Source organism: Copadichromis virginalis, linkage group LG13, assembly GCF_057382275.1.
Source record: "Copadichromis virginalis isolate Kocher_CV1m ecotype Utaka linkage group LG13, C_Virginalis_male_GT1.1, whole genome shotgun sequence".
Taxonomy (NCBI): domain Eukaryota; kingdom Metazoa; phylum Chordata; class Actinopteri; order Cichliformes; family Cichlidae; genus Copadichromis; species Copadichromis virginalis.
The window spans coordinates 2,632,670-2,654,368 of record NC_140630.1 but is presented as its reverse complement, the minus strand read 5'-3'; the positions used below and the strand labels follow the sequence as shown (position 1 = coordinate 2,654,368).

Below are 21,699 nucleotides of genomic sequence, written 5' to 3'. Positions count from 1 at the left end.
CCTATTATTATTATTATTAATGCTATTAAGACCTACCGACCGTAATAAGCTTTGTTTGAGGATAACTTTCTTAACGGCGCGAACACTTAACCAACCCGAATGAAGGAGCCATCGAGTCTCGATGGGAGAATAACTGCGAATGTTCGTTAACTCGATCTTTTAGGCGTTCAATGAGGTTTCTTTTCTACTTTTGCATTTCTGGAACGTCTCCTTCGGCCCTTTGTTGGCGTTTTTCCTCCTGTTTTTCTGTCTCGCAGTTAAGCTAAGTCTAAGGTTTATTTAGAGCGGCAAGTATGAAGGCGTAGATGTACAAATAAAACACAAAGGTTACTTTAAGCATCGCTGTTGTTAGTGGATGAGCTGGTTTTAAAAAGCATTTACTGGAAGTGAGTAATGTTGGTGGCTTGCTTGTTGGCTTCAGCACTCGGTTCTTTTTTTCTTTAAGATTTCAGACTTTTATTGCCAATGACGAGTCAAGCTACAGCTACGGAAGTCCTTTCATGACAAAAGTCACACTTTTTTCTTTCCATTTTTTATGGCTTCTAGTTAATGAGATCAGAGCTTCACATTTGTTGAAGCTGAACAGGCTTCGCTCGCTGTAAGGATGTAGTTGTAAGCTAATGACGTACGTGATTCTTGAGCCGTCTCACGAAAAACAGTTTGTTTAGATTTAATAAAAGTTTTATTGGAGATTTTACACTAATCTGACATAAGTGCAGAAGATCTCCACTCGATTTGACTCGATGACTCATTAAATAAACTTTGAGAAAATAAACACTAGGTTAAGTCTTGGGCTGCTACTGGTCCCTCCTTTGATTACTGATTAATCTCTCGGGCTTTAAAACTTCAATAAACAACATGACAGAGATCATTTTCTTATTTGAAATATTTGCTTTACTCTCAGGTGCCATTTTTGCTCGATAAACTTTTGGAAATTAGTTTTTGAGATGAAGTCTCTTCTGTCCAGTTGCTGCACCACAAACTTTTGCCCCGCTTGGATGGAAATCACGTACACGGTAAATGACCTGCAAGCCCAACTTTAACACCGACGTCGTTCCTAATCTGGAGTTATCGATTAAAATAGCTGCCAGAAAAGGCAAGTTCAGATTTAAAGGTGATTTTTCAGCTTACATATATATGTACATTTATTGTTACAAATGTTGTCATTAAGGGACTTCCGTAGGTGAACAAAAGTGAACAAAAACACCGAAACGAGCCCGAAACTATAAAAAACGTGGGTGTGTATGTTTTTCCACAGCTGGTGGTGGGGTTAGAAGGGGCGGGGCTTGAAACATCTTCACTCTGATTGGCCCTGAAATACTCTCTTTCTGTTCTTTTGTTTTTTTGTGCTTAATTTTCTGGCGATTTGATAAATATGTTGTGCATTCCTGTCACTGTAACCATAGTAAGATGAGATATTTCCTCATACTGCACAATCAATAATGCCACGATGGGAGGGTGGGCGGGGCCGGGGTTCGTAGGTGACGTAGTTGGAATGACGTGGACCGGGGGTCACTGCTAGTTGGATCTGCACCCGTAGACTTTTCCCCATCTCTGTTACATATGTGCAAAAAAGCCATTAAAATGCTTTTAAAAAGAAACCGTGAGACTGATTTTTATTTTTTCAGCGAATGTGTGTGTGCGTGTGTCACTTTTGCACAGTTCTGTAAATACAGACAAAGTACAGCTGTGAGTGATTAGTATCTATAAACTGATTTTATTTATGTGGCTCCTGTTCTCGACAGTACGGAGAAGCTTTAAGGCCACGTTAAGAGAGGAAGTCCACATGTGCAGGTTACTGTTGTTATTTTAAGATAAACGTCCACACTTGCTGTGGCCTCTGAGTTAGTGAGGTCGTACAGTTTTAGTAATAAAGGAGGACATGATTTCTGTTTAATGCATAAACACGGGCTGTTCATGTGAAACGTGTTATGCTGCTCAGACAGAAAACGATGATGCATGTTTACATGTATGATGCATCCAGCTGATCAGTTTGTTTCATCAACTATCTAAACGTCTTGTCGAGGGCACAGCAGCGGTTTGTCTTGAAACAACTTTTTCTCAAAATGATCAACAATATTATTTTCCTTAATGTGGCCCTAGTAATCTGTCGTACAACAGTTATCTCGACCTAGAAATAAAACTAACTGTGGGCAGCACGTGGTGATGGTGGGAGGTCCTTTAGCAGTTTTTATCAGCTTTGACATTGATATGACACAAATCCAAATCACTGTTATTTTACGTTTATTTTGTCTTTAATAAACTTCCATAGAGGGTATAAAAACTGCACAAAGCACCTGGACAGGTGTGCAATCCCTCACCTGCAGCCAGCTTACACTCAGGAGTCAACTTCATGCTCGTGTTTGGATGGTGGGAGGAACCCGGGGAGAACCCACGCAGGTACAAGGAGAACGTGCAGATTCAAACCCAGGACCTTCCTAATGTGAGGCAGCACTGTGTGCTAACCACTGCACCACCGCGACACGTTAATGATGGTGAGCTGGAGGTTTTCTGTGTGAGGTGCTGTGTTTAGGATTTGTTTACAGTGACGAACTTTAGAAGTCGAGCTGAACAGCAGCGCCGCTGTACGGGCCAACATCAGCAGCACATCAACACGCTTTCAGCACATCGCTCGGTTCCTGCACAAGTGTTCAAAGGCAGTTTTTAAAATGAAATTAGGTTAGAATCAAAGAACGTGACAATGCTCGTAAGTTTAACTTCTACAGTTATTCCATTTATTATTGTATTATTTATTCCTACAGTTACAGACACAGATGGCATCAGGCTTCGGGTTAGAACGGAAAAGAGGAAAACTTGGAGTCAAAAAGAGTCTGAAGAATGGGAATGAAAAGGAGGGAAGATGTGGGGGCAAATAAAACGTGTGTAGAGACGGAGTTGTTCAAACTGCTTGAAAATGTGTCTGGGACGAACGGCAGGACTAAAATAATCAGACGTCATCAATATCACAGAAAAGAGACACAATAGCTGTTATTGGGGGTTATCGTCAATAATCATGTGAAAGTTGGTTTGTTTGTTTTTTAAGAAATCTCTATTTTAACCACAAGATGGCGCCAGTTGAACAGCAGGGCTGCAGTTTGTGGACCAAGTGAGAAAGCAGCTCCACATGAGCATAAAAAACACACGAAGGGCCAAAATACATTTAGCCTCACAGATTCGGAGCCGCTTCACAACAATCACAGGAGCACCTGTGAGGAGCACCTGGCATTAATGGAGAGGAAGAACTCCCTTTTGACAGGAAGCACTTATTTTTCCAAATGGATCATCACAGCTTAGCCATGGTCCACCTGATTGATCTTTATTATTTATTTTATTTATTTTTAACTTTTAAGTCATTACAAACAGAACAGACATGACTGGGGGATAAGAAAGAGAAATACACAGACAAGAAAAGGAGAGGGAAGGAAAACTATCAGCTGGATCACCTGCTGGAGAGAGGCCACAGCAACAACCTAGATAAGTACAGGTAACAGTAAGTAATAAATATTGAGTGTTACTGAGCAGCACGCCAGACCGGCAACACACAACATGCTTCGAGGCAGCAGCTAAAGAAGATACAGTGTGTGTCTGTGAGCACCTGTGTGATCTAGAGGCTCCCCAGAGTGTGAGAGTCCATGGAGGACCACCGGAGGGACAGCCACGCCACCCACCCAGAAAGAGCTGAGGAGAGTCCAAACTGGCAGGGGGTTACCCAGCAGCCACCGTGCAGAAGCTACGGGGGCTACTGAGCTCTAGTTAGCAGTCTGTGGTTGCAGACTAGTTACCAGCCTTACCTGAGCACTGCAGCCTGTCATCCTAATATGGTCTCAAAAAGAAGTGTGATGTCCATCTTTTATATACAGTCTGTGGTTTAAATGTTTACTGTTTTAGCAGATTAACGATTTCTGCTCATGCTCATGTTTCTCCTGTTGTTTGGGACACATGTCACTTTTCTGTCCGACCTCAGCACCGCGGACAGCGCCTCCCTCCCTGCTGCTGTTGGGATTTGTAGTTTTCTAAATTCTTTTCCTGTGACGTGTGTATCCCAGAGAACACAAAGCCCCAGAGTGCTTTACGGCCGTGCGTCCTCTCCAGTGGAGCAGGGGTGTTTCTCTCCCGAGCTGCGCCAAGCGCACCACACATCACCACAGGAAGAGCCACACCTTCAAAATAAAACCCAATATTTGAGATTTACCAATAAAACGTTGAGTGAGTCAGAAAGAACCAGAGGCTTCTGGTTATTAGACCAGTGTTTCCCATCATCAGCTGTGCCATAGACTGTCTGGTTCCACCTGATTAGTACTCTAAACGACAACAGGCAGAACAATTACATTCTCTTCCACTAGAGGGTGGTACCACTACCTGCTCTAATTAAATGAGTTGCCAACTGCCAGTAAAACAGAAAAGGACAAAGAAGAAATTGAATCATAGTCATGCTGTGAGACGATGCAGCTACAATAGATAAATATCTATTGTATGAGTAGTGGTCAGAAGAGAGCAAAAAGGTATACTGGGAACAAGCCAAGTCTGCTATAACTGGTGTACAGGGAAAAATGATCAATATGCTTTTTGTGACATTTTTGTTTGGTGGTGTGCCATGTGATTTTTCTGAAATATGTGCTGTGGCTCCAAAAGGCTGGGAAACATTGTATTAGACCACTGATTAGTGTTACCATATTAGAATATTTATCATAAAAACGGTAACAAACACTGAAGGACAGGCTGGTTTTCTGAGCTTGCTTCAGACATGTGAGCAAAGAAAACCACATCATCTGCGCAGGAAAGAGATCCTGAGAGCAGCAAACCAGCGCCCTGACTGCACCCAGAAAGTCATAATTTGTGCCAAAGGGCAAGAGCGTCAATAAAAACTACCAGCCTTGGGTTAATAGAACATTACCTATTATTATGTTGGTACTGTTTTTGTAATTTTTGAGTATTTGAAGAAAGCTTATCATAATTATGTTTCATGTTTGTTCTACTGCACTTTATTTTTGTCCTAGAACACGACCCCTGTTATGTTGGGTTTTTTGTAACCTTATACAGATGTAATCTGTCATCCAGCTTTCTTCGAACAGAAGAGTTTAACATGCTTTTATTTTGAAAAACGTTTTAACATGTTTTAATGTTTTGTGTCTTGTTCCATTTAATCTGAACAAGCCCCTAAAAACAATCAGTGCTCACTGTCGGCCTCTCTGTTTTTATTACCACTGTTCATTTTAAAGCTCAGTTTTTAAAACCGTATGATGTAACTACAGCCGAGCAGCAGTATATTAATGACTAACCTTATATTGTGGATGGATTATCTCAGGTGTGAGGTAATCCATCGATTCCCTAACCATCGGGAACCCTCACGTTAACTTATACGGAATGGAAAGAAAATTAGCGTTTATCCTCCAGCTTCACTGTTTATGTTATGCTAACATAGCTGTGTAGCTAGCCACCACGTAGCACGTCATTATATAGCAGCTAGCCCAACTTCAGTAGCCCTACAAACGTCACTGCTGTTTAGTTTTCTGTCTCCATTTATGTTGGAAGTGATAGCAGGTCATATATTTATATGGTATATTATGTTTAGGCGGAAACTAGCGAGCTAACTCCCTGCTAACGCCGTTCTCCGTTAAATTTCATAAATCCTGTTTTCATGGATGCCTGGATGTTAAACTTAATTGTTACACCTGGCAGAGCAGCCACACATGATGTCAGACTTAAAGACCGGATAAACGTAACTTAAAATTTAAAGAACTTTATTGTCATTGTAGTTATTCAACGAATTTTTTTGGTAGCTTACAGAGGCCAGCAGCAATAAAACAAGAAGCAGCATAGTAACATAATAACCAAGTAAAGGTAGTAAAAGTATAAAATATAAAGTAAGAAGAAGGCACTTAGCACAGTAAATAAAAATACAACAGTATTTACAGTGTGGTAGTTTAGTGCAAACATTAATGCCCAGTACATGACTTTGTACATTAGCAGCAGACATGACGTGGGGTAAAGGAGAGAGGGAGAGTTAGCTATGATGTGTTGGGGACGGGTGACACAGGCTGCAGCTTTGGGGAAAAAGCTGCTCTTTAGTCTGTTTGTGCGGGTTGTGATTGGCCTGTATCTCTTCCCTGATGGGAGGGGTACAAAAAGTCTGTGACCTGGATGGGTTGGATCCTTGATCATGCAGCTAACTGGCTTCTGTAAACAGCTAGCATAGACCGTGTCGAGATTTGGGAGTTTGGTTCCAATGATCCCCTGGGCAGTTTGACGGTCCGGGTCAGAGCTTGATGGTTTTCTGCAGTGCAGCTGAAGCACCACACTGTGATGCAGTGACAGAGGATGCTCTCTGCTGTGCTTTCTTCACTAAGTGGGATGTGTTAATAGTCCATGTGAGATCTTTTGTTATGTGTAGGCCCAGGAATTTAATGTCATTCACCCTCAGCTTCCTCACCATTTATGTGGAGGGGTGGTCGTGTTGTTTTCTTGGCTCTTCTGTCTCTACATCGATCTCCTTTGTTTCGGCAGTGTTCAGAACCAGCTCGTTGTTTCCACACCATCTGATTAGATGTTGGACGTCCTCTCTGCAGTGAGACTTGCTGTCTGACATCCTTCCCACTATTGTAGTGTCATCAGCAAACTTCACGACGGTGTTAGAAGAGGAGTGGATGGGTTTGCAGTCGTGTGTGAATAGAGTGAAGAGAGCTGGAGTGAGAACGCAGCCCTGCGGTGCTCCTGTGTTCATGGTGATAGCAGATGATGTAAGGTTGCCCACCCTGACCTTCTGTGGCCTGTTTGTAAGGAAATCCAAAATCCACGAGCAGATCCATGATAAAGAGGCTGATAAAATATCAGAGAAAATAAAATCATTTCCAACAACATCAAAGTGTCATACACATAAATACGATAACATCATGTAAGTAACTGAGTACTTTTACTGTGCCTGCTTTTAACTTGAGGTATTTTGATGCTGAAAACTTTGGACAATACAGGTCCAAACTCCGCTTCAAGTCCCAAAGTCAAACGAACACCTGTCTAAATTCTTTCATCTTTAATAAAATGATTAGTGTGAAACCCTCTGACGTCATGCTGTTGAGTCTGAGTAAAAGTACTCCGTCACTTCCTGATTCCGCGGAACCGACAGCTGAGCTGCGGACCTTTTAATGATGCTTTTATTTTAGAAGGCTCAGCATCGGAAGTTGGGCGCAGTGCTGTGTCGCGTGTCCGCTGATGCGCGTGCTCGTCACGTCGGGAAAAGGAGCGAGCAAACGTCACAGACTCCTGGCTCAGGAGGCTCCCCGCTGCACGCGACAGTACGCTCCTCGAAGCAGAAGCTCCGGCTGTGCCTCCGCCTGCTCCGCCCGTGAGTCTGCCTGCGGGTGGAGGATGCTCTGCTCCTCCTCCCGCTGTGGGGAGTCAGGACTTTCCTCTCCGTCATCCGGCCGGGATGCTGCGCTGTGAGCCCGGGGCTGCTCCCCGCCTCTGCCCGCTGGAGTTGGCTCATCTGCCGGGATTAAACACTCGCTGTCATCCTCTCCTCCGCTGCGCGGTCGCTTCTTCTTCGTTGATTTTGCGGCTCTGGGTCGTTTGACTTCCTGACTGCTGGTTTTACTCGCGCGCAGATTTGTGAATGAGCCGCGATCCTCCCGGGGAGAAGGTGCTGTGAGCGCGCGGGGGGCAGGATGGAGGCGGCCGGTCGGGATGGAGGATTAGAGCACGGAGGGATTAAATCCTCCACCAGCCGCTGACTTTGGTTTTGTGGGTTTGGAGAAGTTTCCAGACTGTTCGCGTCCTCCGTGTTTTTGAGGAGTGGGTGGAAGGAGTGAGAGAGTGATAAACGTGGAAAAGTTTCTCGCGTGGTGATTCCAGCTGCAGTGAAACGGCTCTGAGTGGGGAGGCTCGGCGGGAGCAGCTCCCGGGGAATCGCGGAGATGATGAAGGTCTCACGGTGCTGAAACCAGAGGACTCAGACTTTACGCGAGGATTACAGTCACGGCATCACATGAACGGAGGAATATGAACCATCACATTTACGGTAAATCTCGGAGCTGACGTCCAATCAGCTTCTGCGCGTGCATCGTGATGAAGAGTCGAAGGAAGTCCGAGTCCTGAAGCTGTGGGCGCGAACTTTTCTTCAGACGACAGCCGAACTCGGTGACCCCGGCTCAGGCAGGTGACCCCACTCACAGTTCCGTTACCGGGTCTCTGGATCCAGAGGGAGGAGCTGCGGGAGCGGGCGGGCGGTACCGGAGCCCCTCAGATGAGCGAATATGTCGGACCGGAGCGCCCCGGGCTGCCGGCTCAGACTGGACTGGGTCTACGGGTACCGGGGGCACCAGTGCCGGAATAACCTGTACTACACGGCGGGGAAGGAGGTGGTGTACTTCGTGGCCGGGGTTGCAGTGGTTTACAACACCAGAGAGCACAGCCAGCGGTTCTACCTGGGACACAATGACGACATCATCAGGTGAGCCCCCTGCACAGGTCACGTGATGGGTTATCGATCGAGACTTCCAGGTCTCAGAATCAATATCTCTGAGTCACAGCATGAGCCTCCCTAACAACCCGGATCGCTCTGCTATGTCACATTAAATGGTGCCGAAATAGCGGTTGGACGTTATTTTTCATTATAAATCCGAACATGTTCCAACGTCGCTCACTGACTCGCTGAGATCCTCACAAATCCTAAAAACCTTCAGATTCTCAGGCGAGTTCTGAAACGTCTTTTTTCTCTTTACTTTCTCTAAGCATGTTTCTGACACCCTGAGAGCCAGTGATTCACACTGAATTTATAAATATGTGTTTCGTGTGTGTGTTCACAGTTTGTGTGATTTAAGAGTCATTTTGCCATAAAAAACAAGTTAAATCAAAGTGTCGCTGTCCCTGCTGTGTGAGCTTTTCATAAAGGGAAAAGCAGTAGAAGATCTGATGGTCCTCCTGGCTTCCTGTTCCTTCAGTCTGTTGCACATTATCTCATTAGTGGCCTTTTAAACATGAGCATTGTGATTGTGAGAGTGATAATCCAAGATAAGATCTGCAAACATAAAACTTTCTGTTTTATCTGTGGAGTCTGATTCAGTAAGGCTAAACCCTGAAGCAAAGAGATACTACAAAATATCATAAATGACATTAAAGGTACTGTTCGTAAAACCCTGCGGTAAATTCAATGACAACATTCACCACAAGGGGGCAGCCTTTTAAAAAAAAATCGTCTTTTCTAATATTTTAAATAGAACGGTAATAATAAAGCAGAACGAAAACACAGAAATCCAAAAATAAAACGGTCTCTCGTTCCTGCAGCCAATAACAGTTGTCGTGGTTACGTTGTGGGAGGAGCATTGCAGGTCACGGGGTGTAATTCCACTGTAACTCTGGCAGGGACATGAATCCTGTGCAGATGTTGAGCTACCATAAGCTTCAGTAATGCTGACTTTAATCGCCTGTGAAAGTTCCAGTAAACACCTCAGACCATTTAAATGTGTCGGGCTGTAGCCTGACTGCTGGTGGTGCAACATGTGGCAGCACAAGATAAACTTTGTCTGCATGGTGGAAATGTGGTGAAGCTTATAATTCTTAAAAACGACAACGTTATTAAACAAAAAGAAGCAGAGAAAGGATATTCGTTACACTCAGTCCTGTGACTCATCTCGGTGCTTTTGTCTCTTTTGAGATGTTTTTTGGACCTTCGTGGGTTTTTTTTATCGCTCCCACACAGTTTGGTTTGTCCTTCAGTTTGACAGAAGTTCAAATCTAAACACGAGCAGGTTTACACCGAGACAGGAAGCAGCTTTTTCTGCTGCTGCTGGGTTTCCTAATGAACGAGGAGCTCAGTGATGAGGAGTAACTTAGATTTAGATTTTTATCAGGGCAGGACAGCTCGCGGGCAGGTGAGGGACTTGTTCCTGTTCTCAGGTCTGATGGGTTTATTTCTGAGCCACGCCCTGCAGTTCCACTAACGTCCAGCAGGGGCTGCAGCAGTGCGTCAGTCCCCATAGACTCCTACGGTAAACGTTTACAGCCACATAGACAAACTGATTGGTCTTTGTAGATAATTCTTATTAGGGGCGTGGCCTCTTTGATTGATAGATTCATGGCGCAGGCAGCTGTAGCTCCAAGCTGTCTGCTAGCCTTCGGCTAAGCTAACTGGAGTCCTGTTTGGGCTGTTGGAGGTTTTTTAATAACATCATCTGACAGGTGAAGTAATGTTAACATAATAATGTTTTATATTTTTGTTGCTGTTGCACAGTGGTGGTTGTGCACTCGTTTCACAGCTGCTTTAATGTTGTGTGAATTTGAGTTTTTCATCCTCAGTTTACAGCTTTAAATATCTGTTTTTATTTCCACACCTCCTTACCTCACTGCTTATTTATGATATTTATTTAACCCTTGGTGGCCGTTAGCACACCATCATGAAGCAACAGACATCAGACAAAGGATGAACTGAAGCTCTGCCATCACGTAATGTCGCATACTGCTGTTTCTGATGTCATTTAAAAAAAAAAAAAAAAAAATGAAGCAACAGACAACTGTGGAAAACAAAAAAGCATCGTGTTCAGAGAAATCCTGCGAACCACTCTCAAGGCAGCTCGTGCGTGGACTAATTAATTCAGAGTGAAACCAGCTCACAAACACCTAAAAGCTTTAATCTGGGATTATCTGACACTTATGTAACACGAGTCTGTTTCCCCATCAGGACTTTTTAGCTAGTTTGCATCGCTTTGAGGGCAATTTTGGCACTTTGTTGGGGATGTGAGGTTTTCACAGTGTGATGGCTGTGGAGGAACACATCACAGGGCACAGTCAGTGGGTCCACAGAGCCTTAAAGGGGCGAACACAGCGTGCTGACCTGTGAGGCATGAGACGGTGTGCATGCATTGGCTGTGCAGGTAGATGTGATCGCAGCACAGGCGTGGACGTTTTACACTAAGCACACACACGAAGGAAGAGCAGCACTCGATTGGCTCAGACTTCATTTTGACAAAGCACAGATTTGATTCCTGAGTTATTTTTTAAAGATACTAATAAACTCTTTGAGTCTCTCTTTCAAACTGGAAAAATTCCCAGCAGCATCGGGAATGTTAGTTCCCTCCTGTCAGACCAGTTTCTCCTGCAGGATTTGGTCTCAGTAAAACTTCCTGTGGGAAGCTGCTCCTGGATTTGGAGCCACTGAGATAAAACAGACTTTTATATGAAATCTTTTTTGGAGTCGGGGCTGCTCGTGGAATAATTTTGCCCTTCTGGTCGGTCGCGTTTTATCTCTGGGAACATTTTCGACATTTTGAATGAAAAGTTGAAAAAGCCCTGAGCTGAGGCGAGAAGCAGCAGAGGGATTTTCTCTGAGAGCAAATTGGAGCGAGTGGAGGAGGGAGATGATTCAGCGAGGTCGCTCATTCACAACACACACACACACACACACACACACACACACACACACACACACCTGTGTATTCACCAACACTGAACAGCCTGTGAGTCACTGCAGCAGCAGCAGGCGTGTTTGGACAGTTTATATGGCAAGTCAGCTGCAGCCTGGAGCGTGTGTGTGTGTGTGTGTGTGTGAGACTAATTGAATAGCTGGATGCTGTCTCTCTGTCAGGGTTGTTAAATTTGTGTTTGTGCCAAATTTTCCCTCAGAGCTGACTGCAGGTTTCTGCTGACCAAAGTTATTAAGACCTGTCAGTCACAGTTTAAATTCAGATCGTTAATTAAAATAAATACATTTAGTAACATCTGAAAAAATACCAAAAGGAACATCAGTAAAATCCTCAGATTATTAAGAACAAAGTCAAATGAAGGAATCCGGTTGTTCAGTGATGACGTGACGAATCCTACTTCCGGGTCTAAAGTAGTCTGCGTTTAATATGGCATTTGTGTTGTTAACATGTTTAATGTTATGTATTTTCTTCTATTTGATCTCAAAAAGCTCCTAAAACAGTCAGTGATCACTGTTGACCTCCCTCGGCTTTTATTACCACTAATCATTTATTTAAGCTCAGTTTTTAAAACCTTAGGATGTAACTACAGCCCAGCCCATGCAGCAGTATATGAATGACTAACCTCGTATTGTGGATGGATTATCTCAGTTGTTCTCCTGGCTGAAGTTTGGTCCTTTTACAGCATCCTGCCATGCGATTACATTTGTTCCTGACCACCGAGAACACTCACGCTAACTTTTATCGAGTGGAAAAAAAAAGTTAGCTTGTTTATATTATGCTAACGTAGCTGTGTCGCTAGCGGTCACGCAGCACATCATTATATACCAGCTAGCCCAACTTCAGTAACCCTACAAACGTCACTGCTGTTTAGTTTTCTGTCTTCATTTATGTTGGAAGTGATAACAGAGCTGTACGTTTTAATTTGTTTCCAAAACCCCGCAGTCAGGACATGCTATGTTGTATTTAGATAGAAGCTAGCGAGCTAACTCCCTGCTAACTTCTAACTCCGTTAAATGTCATAAATTCCGTTTTCATGGATGCCTGGATGTTAAACTCAATTGTTACACCTGGTAGAGCAGAACGCTGATCATTTTATTAAAGATGAAAGACTTTAGACAGTTTTTAACTCTCAGTAATGCCACAGTGATCGTTTGATATATGGACCTGCAGCGGAGTTTAGGCCCAGACACGGCTAGTGACGTCAGACTGAACAACCGGATAGTAAAGAAAGCTGAAAAATACTGAAATGTACGTCACAAATAAAATCCAGAAGATAAAATAGAAAAATTCCTTAAAAAGATTGTATAAGAGATTGTATAAGGAATTCTAATTTTTTTTTTATATAAACTATCCAAAAGACGTGAATATATCTGGAAAAATAACAAAAACTTCCACTGAAAATAATCTGATAACCAAACAAACAAACTGTCCTAAAATCTGCACGAATGTAAAAACATGAAAGAAAAATCAATGTTTCGGAAAAAATTCCATAAAAAGTAAAATGTTAAAAATGACATAAGAAATACAAATAAAACAGGATTTTCTACAAACATTAGGCTAATAAAATGTCAGAAAATAAAATGAATATCATGTGTTTTTAAAAAGTTAAAAAAAATACCTTAAAAAAGGGGAAATATGAAAAATACTAAAAAGGTAAAATTTCTTAAAAGTATAACAAACTCAAATTTTAGATCAATATTTTTAAATATCCTAAAAATATTTTAAAAGTATGTTTTAAATATCTAATACATGTTTTTACCCACAGTCGTTTCTCAAAAGTCTCAAAATCATGATTGACTTGAATAATGATAAAAAACACAGAAGAGACACAAAACTAGACAAGTTAAAAAAGAGATTGTTAAACAGACGCACGCACACACACACAGTTTTCTTCATGCTGCCTGAACATTCGTCACAGTCGAAAAAGAAAAACGTGTTTGTGTGGATTTAAAAAGAGGACGACGCGGTGAACAGCGTGTCCCCTTCAGGCCACTGTCCGGTGCTGCGTCTGCTTCTCGGTCTGGAGGAAATGTCTCTGGTCCCGGCTGATGTATGGGCCTCTTCATCAGCCAGAGGGGAAATGTGCCAGCTCGCCGTCACAGTCCGAACGGACGGAGACCAGCTCTGCTCTCAGAGCTTAAAAATATCCTTAATGGCTCCAACCAGAGCACGTCTGACCTCCATCCTGCAGCTGCTGTCTCCACCTGATTTTGCAGTCCTGGGTTTAACGGCACCTTTAAACCTGGACCTGTTTTTTTTGTTGTTGTTTTTTTTTTTTTAGGTCTGAACTAGTCGCAGGAAACAAAATATTAGAGTTCAGGGCCCTGTTTCAGGAAGCCGGTTTAGTGGAAAAACTGAGTAAGTACACCCTGAGTTAACGAAAACTCTGGGTTTTCGGTTTTACAAAGCGAGTTCAGCTGAAGCCTGAGTGAGTCACTATGACGACACACGCCGTGAAGCTAACCTGCCCCCTAGCAGGTTTACTACAACTAACCCTGACTGTCTCCGCCTCTGTGTCGGAAACCTGACAGTAGGAAGTGTCAGACATGGCGTGCTCCTTCCTTGAAGAGCCAGTAGATCGTGAAGCCCAAATTCTCCGCAGAGCTCTCCGCCGGGAGAGAGTGATCAGAGCGCGTTTGGACATTTTATCATTTCCTGATGATTTTCTGTGTGAACGTTACCGTTTCTCAGCACAATCTATAATTGATTTGGATAACATCCTCAGGCCATATATTACGCATGTGACACATCGCGGACATGCTCTCAGTTCATTGCATATTATTTGTATTGCACTTCGGTTTCTTGCAAACGGGAGCTTTCTGTATAATATTGGTGACGCTGAGCACGTTTCCAAGGCTACCGTCTGTCGGGCAGTCAGGAATGTTACAGTTGCACTGAAACGTCTCCTGTACTCGTCTGTGGTGTTCCCCGGTCACAGACCCACAAGATTTATCAAAGAGGGATGCCACAAAATTGCAGGTATCAGGATGACCAAAACTTAATTTATGATGTGGTGATACTTGGACTACTACTTAAATTGCACATTTATTTTCAGGGTTCCCAGGCGTGATTGGCTGTACAGATGGCACTCACATTCCAATCATTGCTCCTTCAGTAAATGAAGGAGACTATGTGAACAGGAAGTCTTTCCACAGCATTAATGTGCAGGTACATAGTTCCCTGTAACATTTCAAACTAACAAATCATTTCATTATAGTAATGGATGCTAATTTGTGTTCTCTGCACTGTGAAGATCATATGTGATGCTGCCAACATTATCACAAATGTGGAAGCCAAGCAGCCAGGCTCTGTCCATGACTCACAAATATTCCGTGAATGTACACTGAGCACAAAATTTGGACATGGTGAGTTGAGAATACTGTAAAATATATAAAGACCAATTGCTTCAGGGACATTTGAACTGAAGTGTATCCTTCTGTCTTAGGAGAGTTCACTGGCTACTTGCTTGGTGATAGGGGGTATCCATGTTTACCCTATTTGCTTACCCCTTACCCTGACCCTGAACCGGGCCCACAGCAGCGATATAATCTGGCTAATTGCAGGACAAGAGCCAGAGTTGAAATGACTATCGGAATGCTTAAGGCCCGGTTCTAGTGCCTGCAAAGACTCAGGGTCACCCCAGAAAGGGCATGTGACATTATTGTGGCATGTGTGATTCTTCACAACATTGCCACAATTAGAGGAGAACACTGTCCTTCTGAACCAAACATCAGCAGTGATCCAAACCATGAACATCCTGACCCTCCCACGGACATACAAGATGGAAGCGCAGTCAGAGACACCATATGTCACAATCATTTCCTTTGACCCATCACCTCAACATGTTGAAAGAAGAATAAACAGATTTTTTGTTCAACTGGCTTTATTGGTCGCCTGTGTTTCCTGTACACAAAGTATTAAAAGATGTACACCTCATAAAGTGTCTCTGTTGCTTCCTCCTCTGTAACAGCTGTCAATGTTTCTTCATTATTTTCCTGTAGTAAAGAAATAAACAACATTGCTGTTCTACTGTAAACTCATATAATCTGTGGAGTATTAAGAGTACTCACAACTGCATGTTAGTCTGGCTCAACAGGAGGCTGCACCAGATGCAGTACACCATCACCATCAACTGATAGAATATGAGGTTTATACAGGTCACTTATAACTTACAAGGGACCAAATGGCAATTAACAAACATACCAATCACCTTACACTTCATTGTCATTATGCTCTCAAAGACAACCAAGACTGAGGGAAGGCAAAATCAGTAGGAAAATAACTTCACTACAAAATAATCCATTATGGTAAAGAGTTTATCAAATGAATGAGCAGCACTGCAAAGGTGACTGTGAAGAAAGGATGTATGCACATCATGTATTATTTTGAATTTACCCCCTATGTAGGCACTTGTGTCTTGCGGGGTTATTGACTCAGAGGATGTCCCCGCAGAGATGCCTTCGGCCACAGGGCGCCCACTGTTTTGGCTGAGGGCCAACTGCTCAGCCTCTGTGAGTGGTGGTGGTGGAGGACCCCCACCTGTTTTTCGGGCCTCCGCTTTTTTTCTGTTGGCTATAACGGGTCACATTTGAGCATACAGAGTAAGCAAATATGTACTTGTAATGTGCTCAGATAATTTCAATAAGTGCTTACAGAGGGGAAATTAATGTAGCCTCTAACTGCAATTGATTTACATGGGACAAACAGACCAAGCACTATGGCTCATAATACAATTACACCTTACCTGTTTGGACTATATTTTTATATTTCATTTTTACTTGCTGCCAGGCACGTTTGGGGCCTGTTGGGTTGCACCTGCGCTCACATCACAAAATAAAATGTATAAAATAACAAATAAAATAACATATGATAAAATAACGTGTTAAATGGGTGGAAATCCCTAGATCAATGTTTATATTAACACTCACGCATTGACTCTGTCGGCTATGTTTTGCCATGCATGCTCCCTTTCTTTTGCAGCTGAGGCTGTGTTACTTTTTTTTCCGCAAAATTTGCATGTTATCGGCATATGCTGCCATCAGAATTTCGGCCTCAAGCGCTGTAAAATACATTGACCGCGCCTTCTTTCCCTCCGTCTCCATGGTGACTCGCTTAATCTGTGCTCCACTGATCAGGGCTTTATGTATCCTCGTCCGCGCGCTTCACTTGGGGTTAAAGCAACTCCGCGTTGACTGAACTACTTGTTATCAGCCTTTCTGAAACCGAATATTCCGAGTTGGACAGTTCGGGGTTACTCAACCCTGCGTATCGTTTTTCACTCTGAGTTTTCTAAACCGGCTTCCTGAAACAGGGCCCAGGTGAACAGAGCAGGTAGCAGAGATACCAGTGTTTACTTTCAAAATAAAAGCTCTGCCTTACTGTTGAAGCCATTGTTTTTACTCGGACCGCAAACGGTCTATTTCCAGTTTGTGTTGCACTCTTCTTAACACCACGGCGATCTGTTCCTGACCAAAGACCAATCAAAAGAGTTCACACAGTCTGTACAATAACACAGAGAAACCCAACAATCATATGACCCCCTATGAGCAGCACTTTGGTGACAGTGGGAAGGAAAAACTCCCTTTTAACAGGAAGAAACCTCTGGCAGAACCAGGCTCAGGGAGGGGCGGGGCCATCTGCTGTGATTGGTTGGAGGTGAGGGGAGAAAAAACAATCATGAGATTTTTGCTGCACTGATCTAGCAACAACTGGCAACCAGTTGGGACGTTTTCATTTCTTCCCTAGCAACCCGGTGGTTGCCAGGTTGAGTGACTGAGGCCTTCAGTAGCTTGTTTCAGACAGGAGGAGCCGATGGGCTCCACAGCGTAGCAGGATTAGACACAGAGGCATTATTTTTAACTGCATGTCATGCAAAGCTCTTCTTGCAGGGTGCACGAACAAACACAGAGCAGTTTGGGAAAAGCTTCAACCAGCAGGTCACATGTTTAGTCACATGTTTAGTTCAGGGCTGCAGACGGTCTGCAGGTTATTTTCTCAATGAGTCACTAAGGCTACGTTCACTCTGCAGGTCTTAATGCTCAATTCCGATTTTTTGATCAAATCCGATGTTTTTGTCTGCTCGTTCACACTACAAATAAAATGCGACAGCAAACGCGCTCTAGTGTGAACGCTCAAAGCGGCCGCATGCGCAAAACGAGACGTCACACACAACGCGCTCTGTTTAGACCCAGAGCAACAGTATTGTTTGACTGATGGCCCTTAATATAAAGACTTTGGACTTCACGTTTCCCAATTTTTGCTTTAAGTTATTAGGTTATTTACATAATAATGTAAATAACCTAATAATGATCCTTATTGCTGTTTTAGAGGAGCGGTGCGTCAAAGGACAGCTGCAGATTTCTGTCAGAATCTGCAGATTATACAGTACAAATAAAATGTTCACGTTTCTCCAACGTTGTCTTCCCAACAGTTTCACTAACATCTACAATGGATGGCCAGGAAGCGTTCACGATGTCTTCTCAGGCGCTCATAATTGGCGTCCGTCTTGTGTCAGTGACGTAAAAGACGGATTTAATGCGACATAACCATCAAACAGCAGTCGCTTTCTAAAACATCGGATATGTATCGGATTCAGCACCACATACGAAAGTGACCCAGATCGAATTTGAAAATATTGGATTTGTGCCGTTCACACTGTCACACCATGATCGGATATGGGTCGCATAGGGTCAAAAAAAAAAATCGGATTTGATGCGCTTTCGCCTGCAGTGTGAACGTAGCCTTAGACTATAAACTATAAGTAAAAGTCTGAAAGCTGTTTCAAAGTGTGGGACGATATATTCATCAATCAGAAACTAAAAAAGCCTCAAATCTTAAGTTACATAAGTTTTTTTTCTTGCGTCTTAGTTCAGGTCACACATCAGAGTCTGTAAAGGATTTACTGTAGAGTCTGTCTTTGCTTTGACACTTTATTAAATCAGAGTTTATCATCATGTGAAATGAAGTCACAGTTTCATGTTTTTAAGGTCAAACTAAGTAAAGTTTTTCCTGTTTGTGCACTTCCTGTACATTTTTGTTGCGTCTGCTAAAGAGAAAAGTGAAAAGCGTGATGATGGCTCAGATGGAAATGAGCTGTGCTGACACTCTGATGCCAGGTTTGTGTCCTCTGATGGAGTTCGTGTGTGCTGAGTGGCGGCTGCTCTCCGCGAAACCATTTACGTTTGCTTTTCAGTCAGCCCAGTCAGCGACAGCCCCGCCACAATAAAAGCACCGGTCGCCCGCTCAGCAGTTTGGCGCAGCCTGAAGCGACGAGGTTCCAGGACACGTTCAAAATCACGTGGGACAAAAGTGCATCACAAGGCAACGGTTAGCTTTTTTTGACACATTTGGATTAGCAAACATTTTGTCGTCTTTGAAGTCGCCCCTGTGGAATAAATGTTGAATCTTCTGTGCAAAGTAACTTCACCCCGTCATCAGAAGGTGTTCTGGAACAGCTCGTAGAAAGTTTGGATCACTCTTCATGCAGAATTTCTTCTGCTGCCAGATGTTTGAGGATTTTCTTGCATGTGCTCATTTTAAATCTCCCACTGGGCTCCAGATCATCTTCTTTCCACTCTGTTCCTCAGCAGGTTTGTTTGTGTCCACCTCTGGTTTGGCTCCAGCTTTCAGACATGATCTTCAGCACCCTTTGATTATGAAGAACCAATCAGGGCACGCTTTATTAAGTAAAATCTTTTACTTTTTATTTTTGTGCTTCAGTTGATTACCAACACAGCACAGATGATTGAAGCCACATCACTGCTGGTTTTGGTTCCTGTATGGAGTCTGTGTTATACTGGGAGCATCATCAGGTGACCAAAGCCAGTGCAGTGGTTTGGATTTGAGCAGGAAATCCATAATTTACTAGTCCCTAAGGACCCCAAAGCGCTTTACACATCCAGTCATCCACCCATTCACGCACACATTCACACACTGGTGATGGCAGCTACATTGTAGCCACAGCCACCCTGGGGCGCACTGACAGAGGCGAGGCTGCCGGACACTGGCGCCACCGGGCCCTCTGACCACCACCAGTAGGCAACGGGTGAAGTGTCTTGCCCAAGGACACAACGACTCAGGCTGTCGGAGCCGGGGCTCGAACCGGCAACCTTCCGATTACAAGGCGAACGCCCGACTCTTGAGCCACGATCGCACCCACGATCATGGCGATTGATCAGTGGTCATGAGAATTTGCACATTAATAATCATAAACTGAGCTCCCAGCCCATTGTTCCTTCAGTGGGCTGGTTTCAGTCATTATGCAAATGTCCTGTTTATAAGGTTGGAAACCTGCAGTCAGCTGAGACTGAAGGAGTCACCAGGATGATGACCAAACGTTTCCCCCAATGAAAACATCCAGATGAACAGAATCAACCTTTTGGGATTTCCTTACCTGGATGACTGAGGATGCATCAAGACATACTTTGCTCTCTCTGTAAATACCCACAGCACTTTTTCACAACAAACCTAGTGTTTGCGGTTATGTGGGCCTAAGAGTGCAGCTAGAACCCCACACCTGTTCCTCCACCCATAACAGCGTCGTTGCTGCAGGACTGGAGTTTTACTGCAGCCTTGTTTTTGTAACCAGTATACAACCATTTGAGCATCGCAGCTGACTGCAACATGTTGAAAATCTTCTGCGTTTGAAAACTAGACGCCAAATATTTGCCAACCTTCATCAGTCAGTCTGTCGGGTTGCAGTTGCTTGGAGACAGGTTGCCTGTTAGCAATCAGGCGCCTAATGTGAAAACGTTCAAACATCAGGGTACCGCTGATTTTCTTTTTGTTCTAGTAGATCGGAGCTTCCTGTTTTCACTGTAGTGCGACTGAGCCGTGTGAAGGTCTAATGTTTAAAGTAAAAGTGTTCGATGTGGCTTCGAGCAGGTGAAACTTTGACCTTTAGTCTTGGTGATCGTTGACTCGGTCACTGTTCCTCAAAATCACCGTGACGATGCAGAAATATGTAGACCTGAGAGTTGAGATGTTTACTCTGTATTTTCTATTTATGACCCAGAAAGTAACGATTACACATTAAACTCTTCATCTGTTTTGTACCAACCGCAGTAAACAGAGTGATGTCACACAGCCTCACAGTGACTTTTAGCGCTGACTCTTTCCTTCGTGCCGGTATTGTGCAGTGGCTTCTGCTGAAAGCTCTGAATCATGACTGCACTCGTCCCCCCTCCCCGCCTGCCTGATGGATCGCCGCAGTAATTGCAGGCTCCATGTAGACGCATTAAATCCACGTTGAGTTTTTCTGAAAGAGCGAGAGCGGGACTGTCTTTTTCTTTCATTGGCTCTTTCATGGCCGCGGCCTCCTGCAGGGCGATCAGCCTTTATGTTCCTCTGTAGAGAAGCACAGGCGGCTGCTGAATGGCAGCAATTATCCGCCGCTGGTTGCTGCTGCACACAGCTCACATTTCCAGCTCTCACATCTCAGTTCCCTTCAGCTTCGTGCTTTTCATCTTTTCCACGAGTCCGACTCAGACTGTAAAGATCTTCCTGCACGCTCTGACACTCTGACCAGTGTTCAAGTTTGAGGTCTTATTGTATAGCTTTGTTTTCTCACATGTCCACAGCATGTGCCTTTTTAAATTCAGCCCAAATACTAAACGCATCATTGATGTGTTTGAGGGATGTTGTTGTGAGATTTTTGCTCATTTTAGTTAAATTTCAGTCGAGTGCTCTCCAATGAAACGCCTCCTCCTCGAGTTTCAAATGATATTTTAATTCGCAGAAATAAAGGTGAATATTCAGCCCTGGTACTCTTGCATCTGTCTGCTGCCTGCTGATTGTAGGATACTGATTGAGAGACTTAGAACCTGGGTGGTCGTCTCTGGGTCAGCTCTCGACTGGTTTTCTTGTGGTGTGCCTCAGGGCTCGGTCCTGGGACCTACCTATATGTCCTTTGGCACTGCATTCATCTTATAATGAAACTGATTGCAGCAAATTATCTGAATTTAAAAAAAAAATTGAAGCTCTGATATGTGTACCTGACAACTTTGTTCCCATAGTAACGGAAACTCTTGGCTGTTACCTTTGATCAGGTGTTCAGGTGGGAGAACTTAAAGGAGGTCCAGCTGGCTTGGACTCAAGAGCTAGTCCTCAGTGTCCCCCAGTCAAATTTAAATTCAAATTTTATTTGTCTCATACACAGTACAATATGCAGTGAAATGCTTAGACAACTGCTCGTGACCTAAAGAAAAAAAGACTATGAATAGGAGAGGAAATAAATATGAAAATTAAAATGAAGGGTAAATTTAACTAGGAAGGAATAAAATATAAAAAT

The 21,699-nt window shown here is 43.6% G+C and overlaps 1 protein-coding gene across 4 annotated transcripts in view; it reads left to right on the top strand.

Annotated features, from left to right (window-relative positions):
• The first annotated feature begins 7,215 nt into the window (after window positions 1-7,215).
• Window positions 7,216-21,699, top strand: part of LOC146695012 (echinoderm microtubule-associated protein-like 6) — a 71,285-nt gene continuing 56,801 nt past the window's right edge. For 2 of the 4 annotated variants that reach the window (XM_085476927.1, XM_085476924.1), the window contains exon 1: window positions 7,216-8,443. In XM_085476927.1, coding sequence (XP_085333053.1) covers window positions 8,247-8,443 — 197 coding nt within the window. In that variant the 5' untranslated portion in view covers window positions 7,216-8,246. The remainder of the gene's footprint in view (window positions 8,444-21,699) is intronic. The other 2 variants (XM_085476926.1, XM_085476925.1) reach the window with 1 other exon arrangement.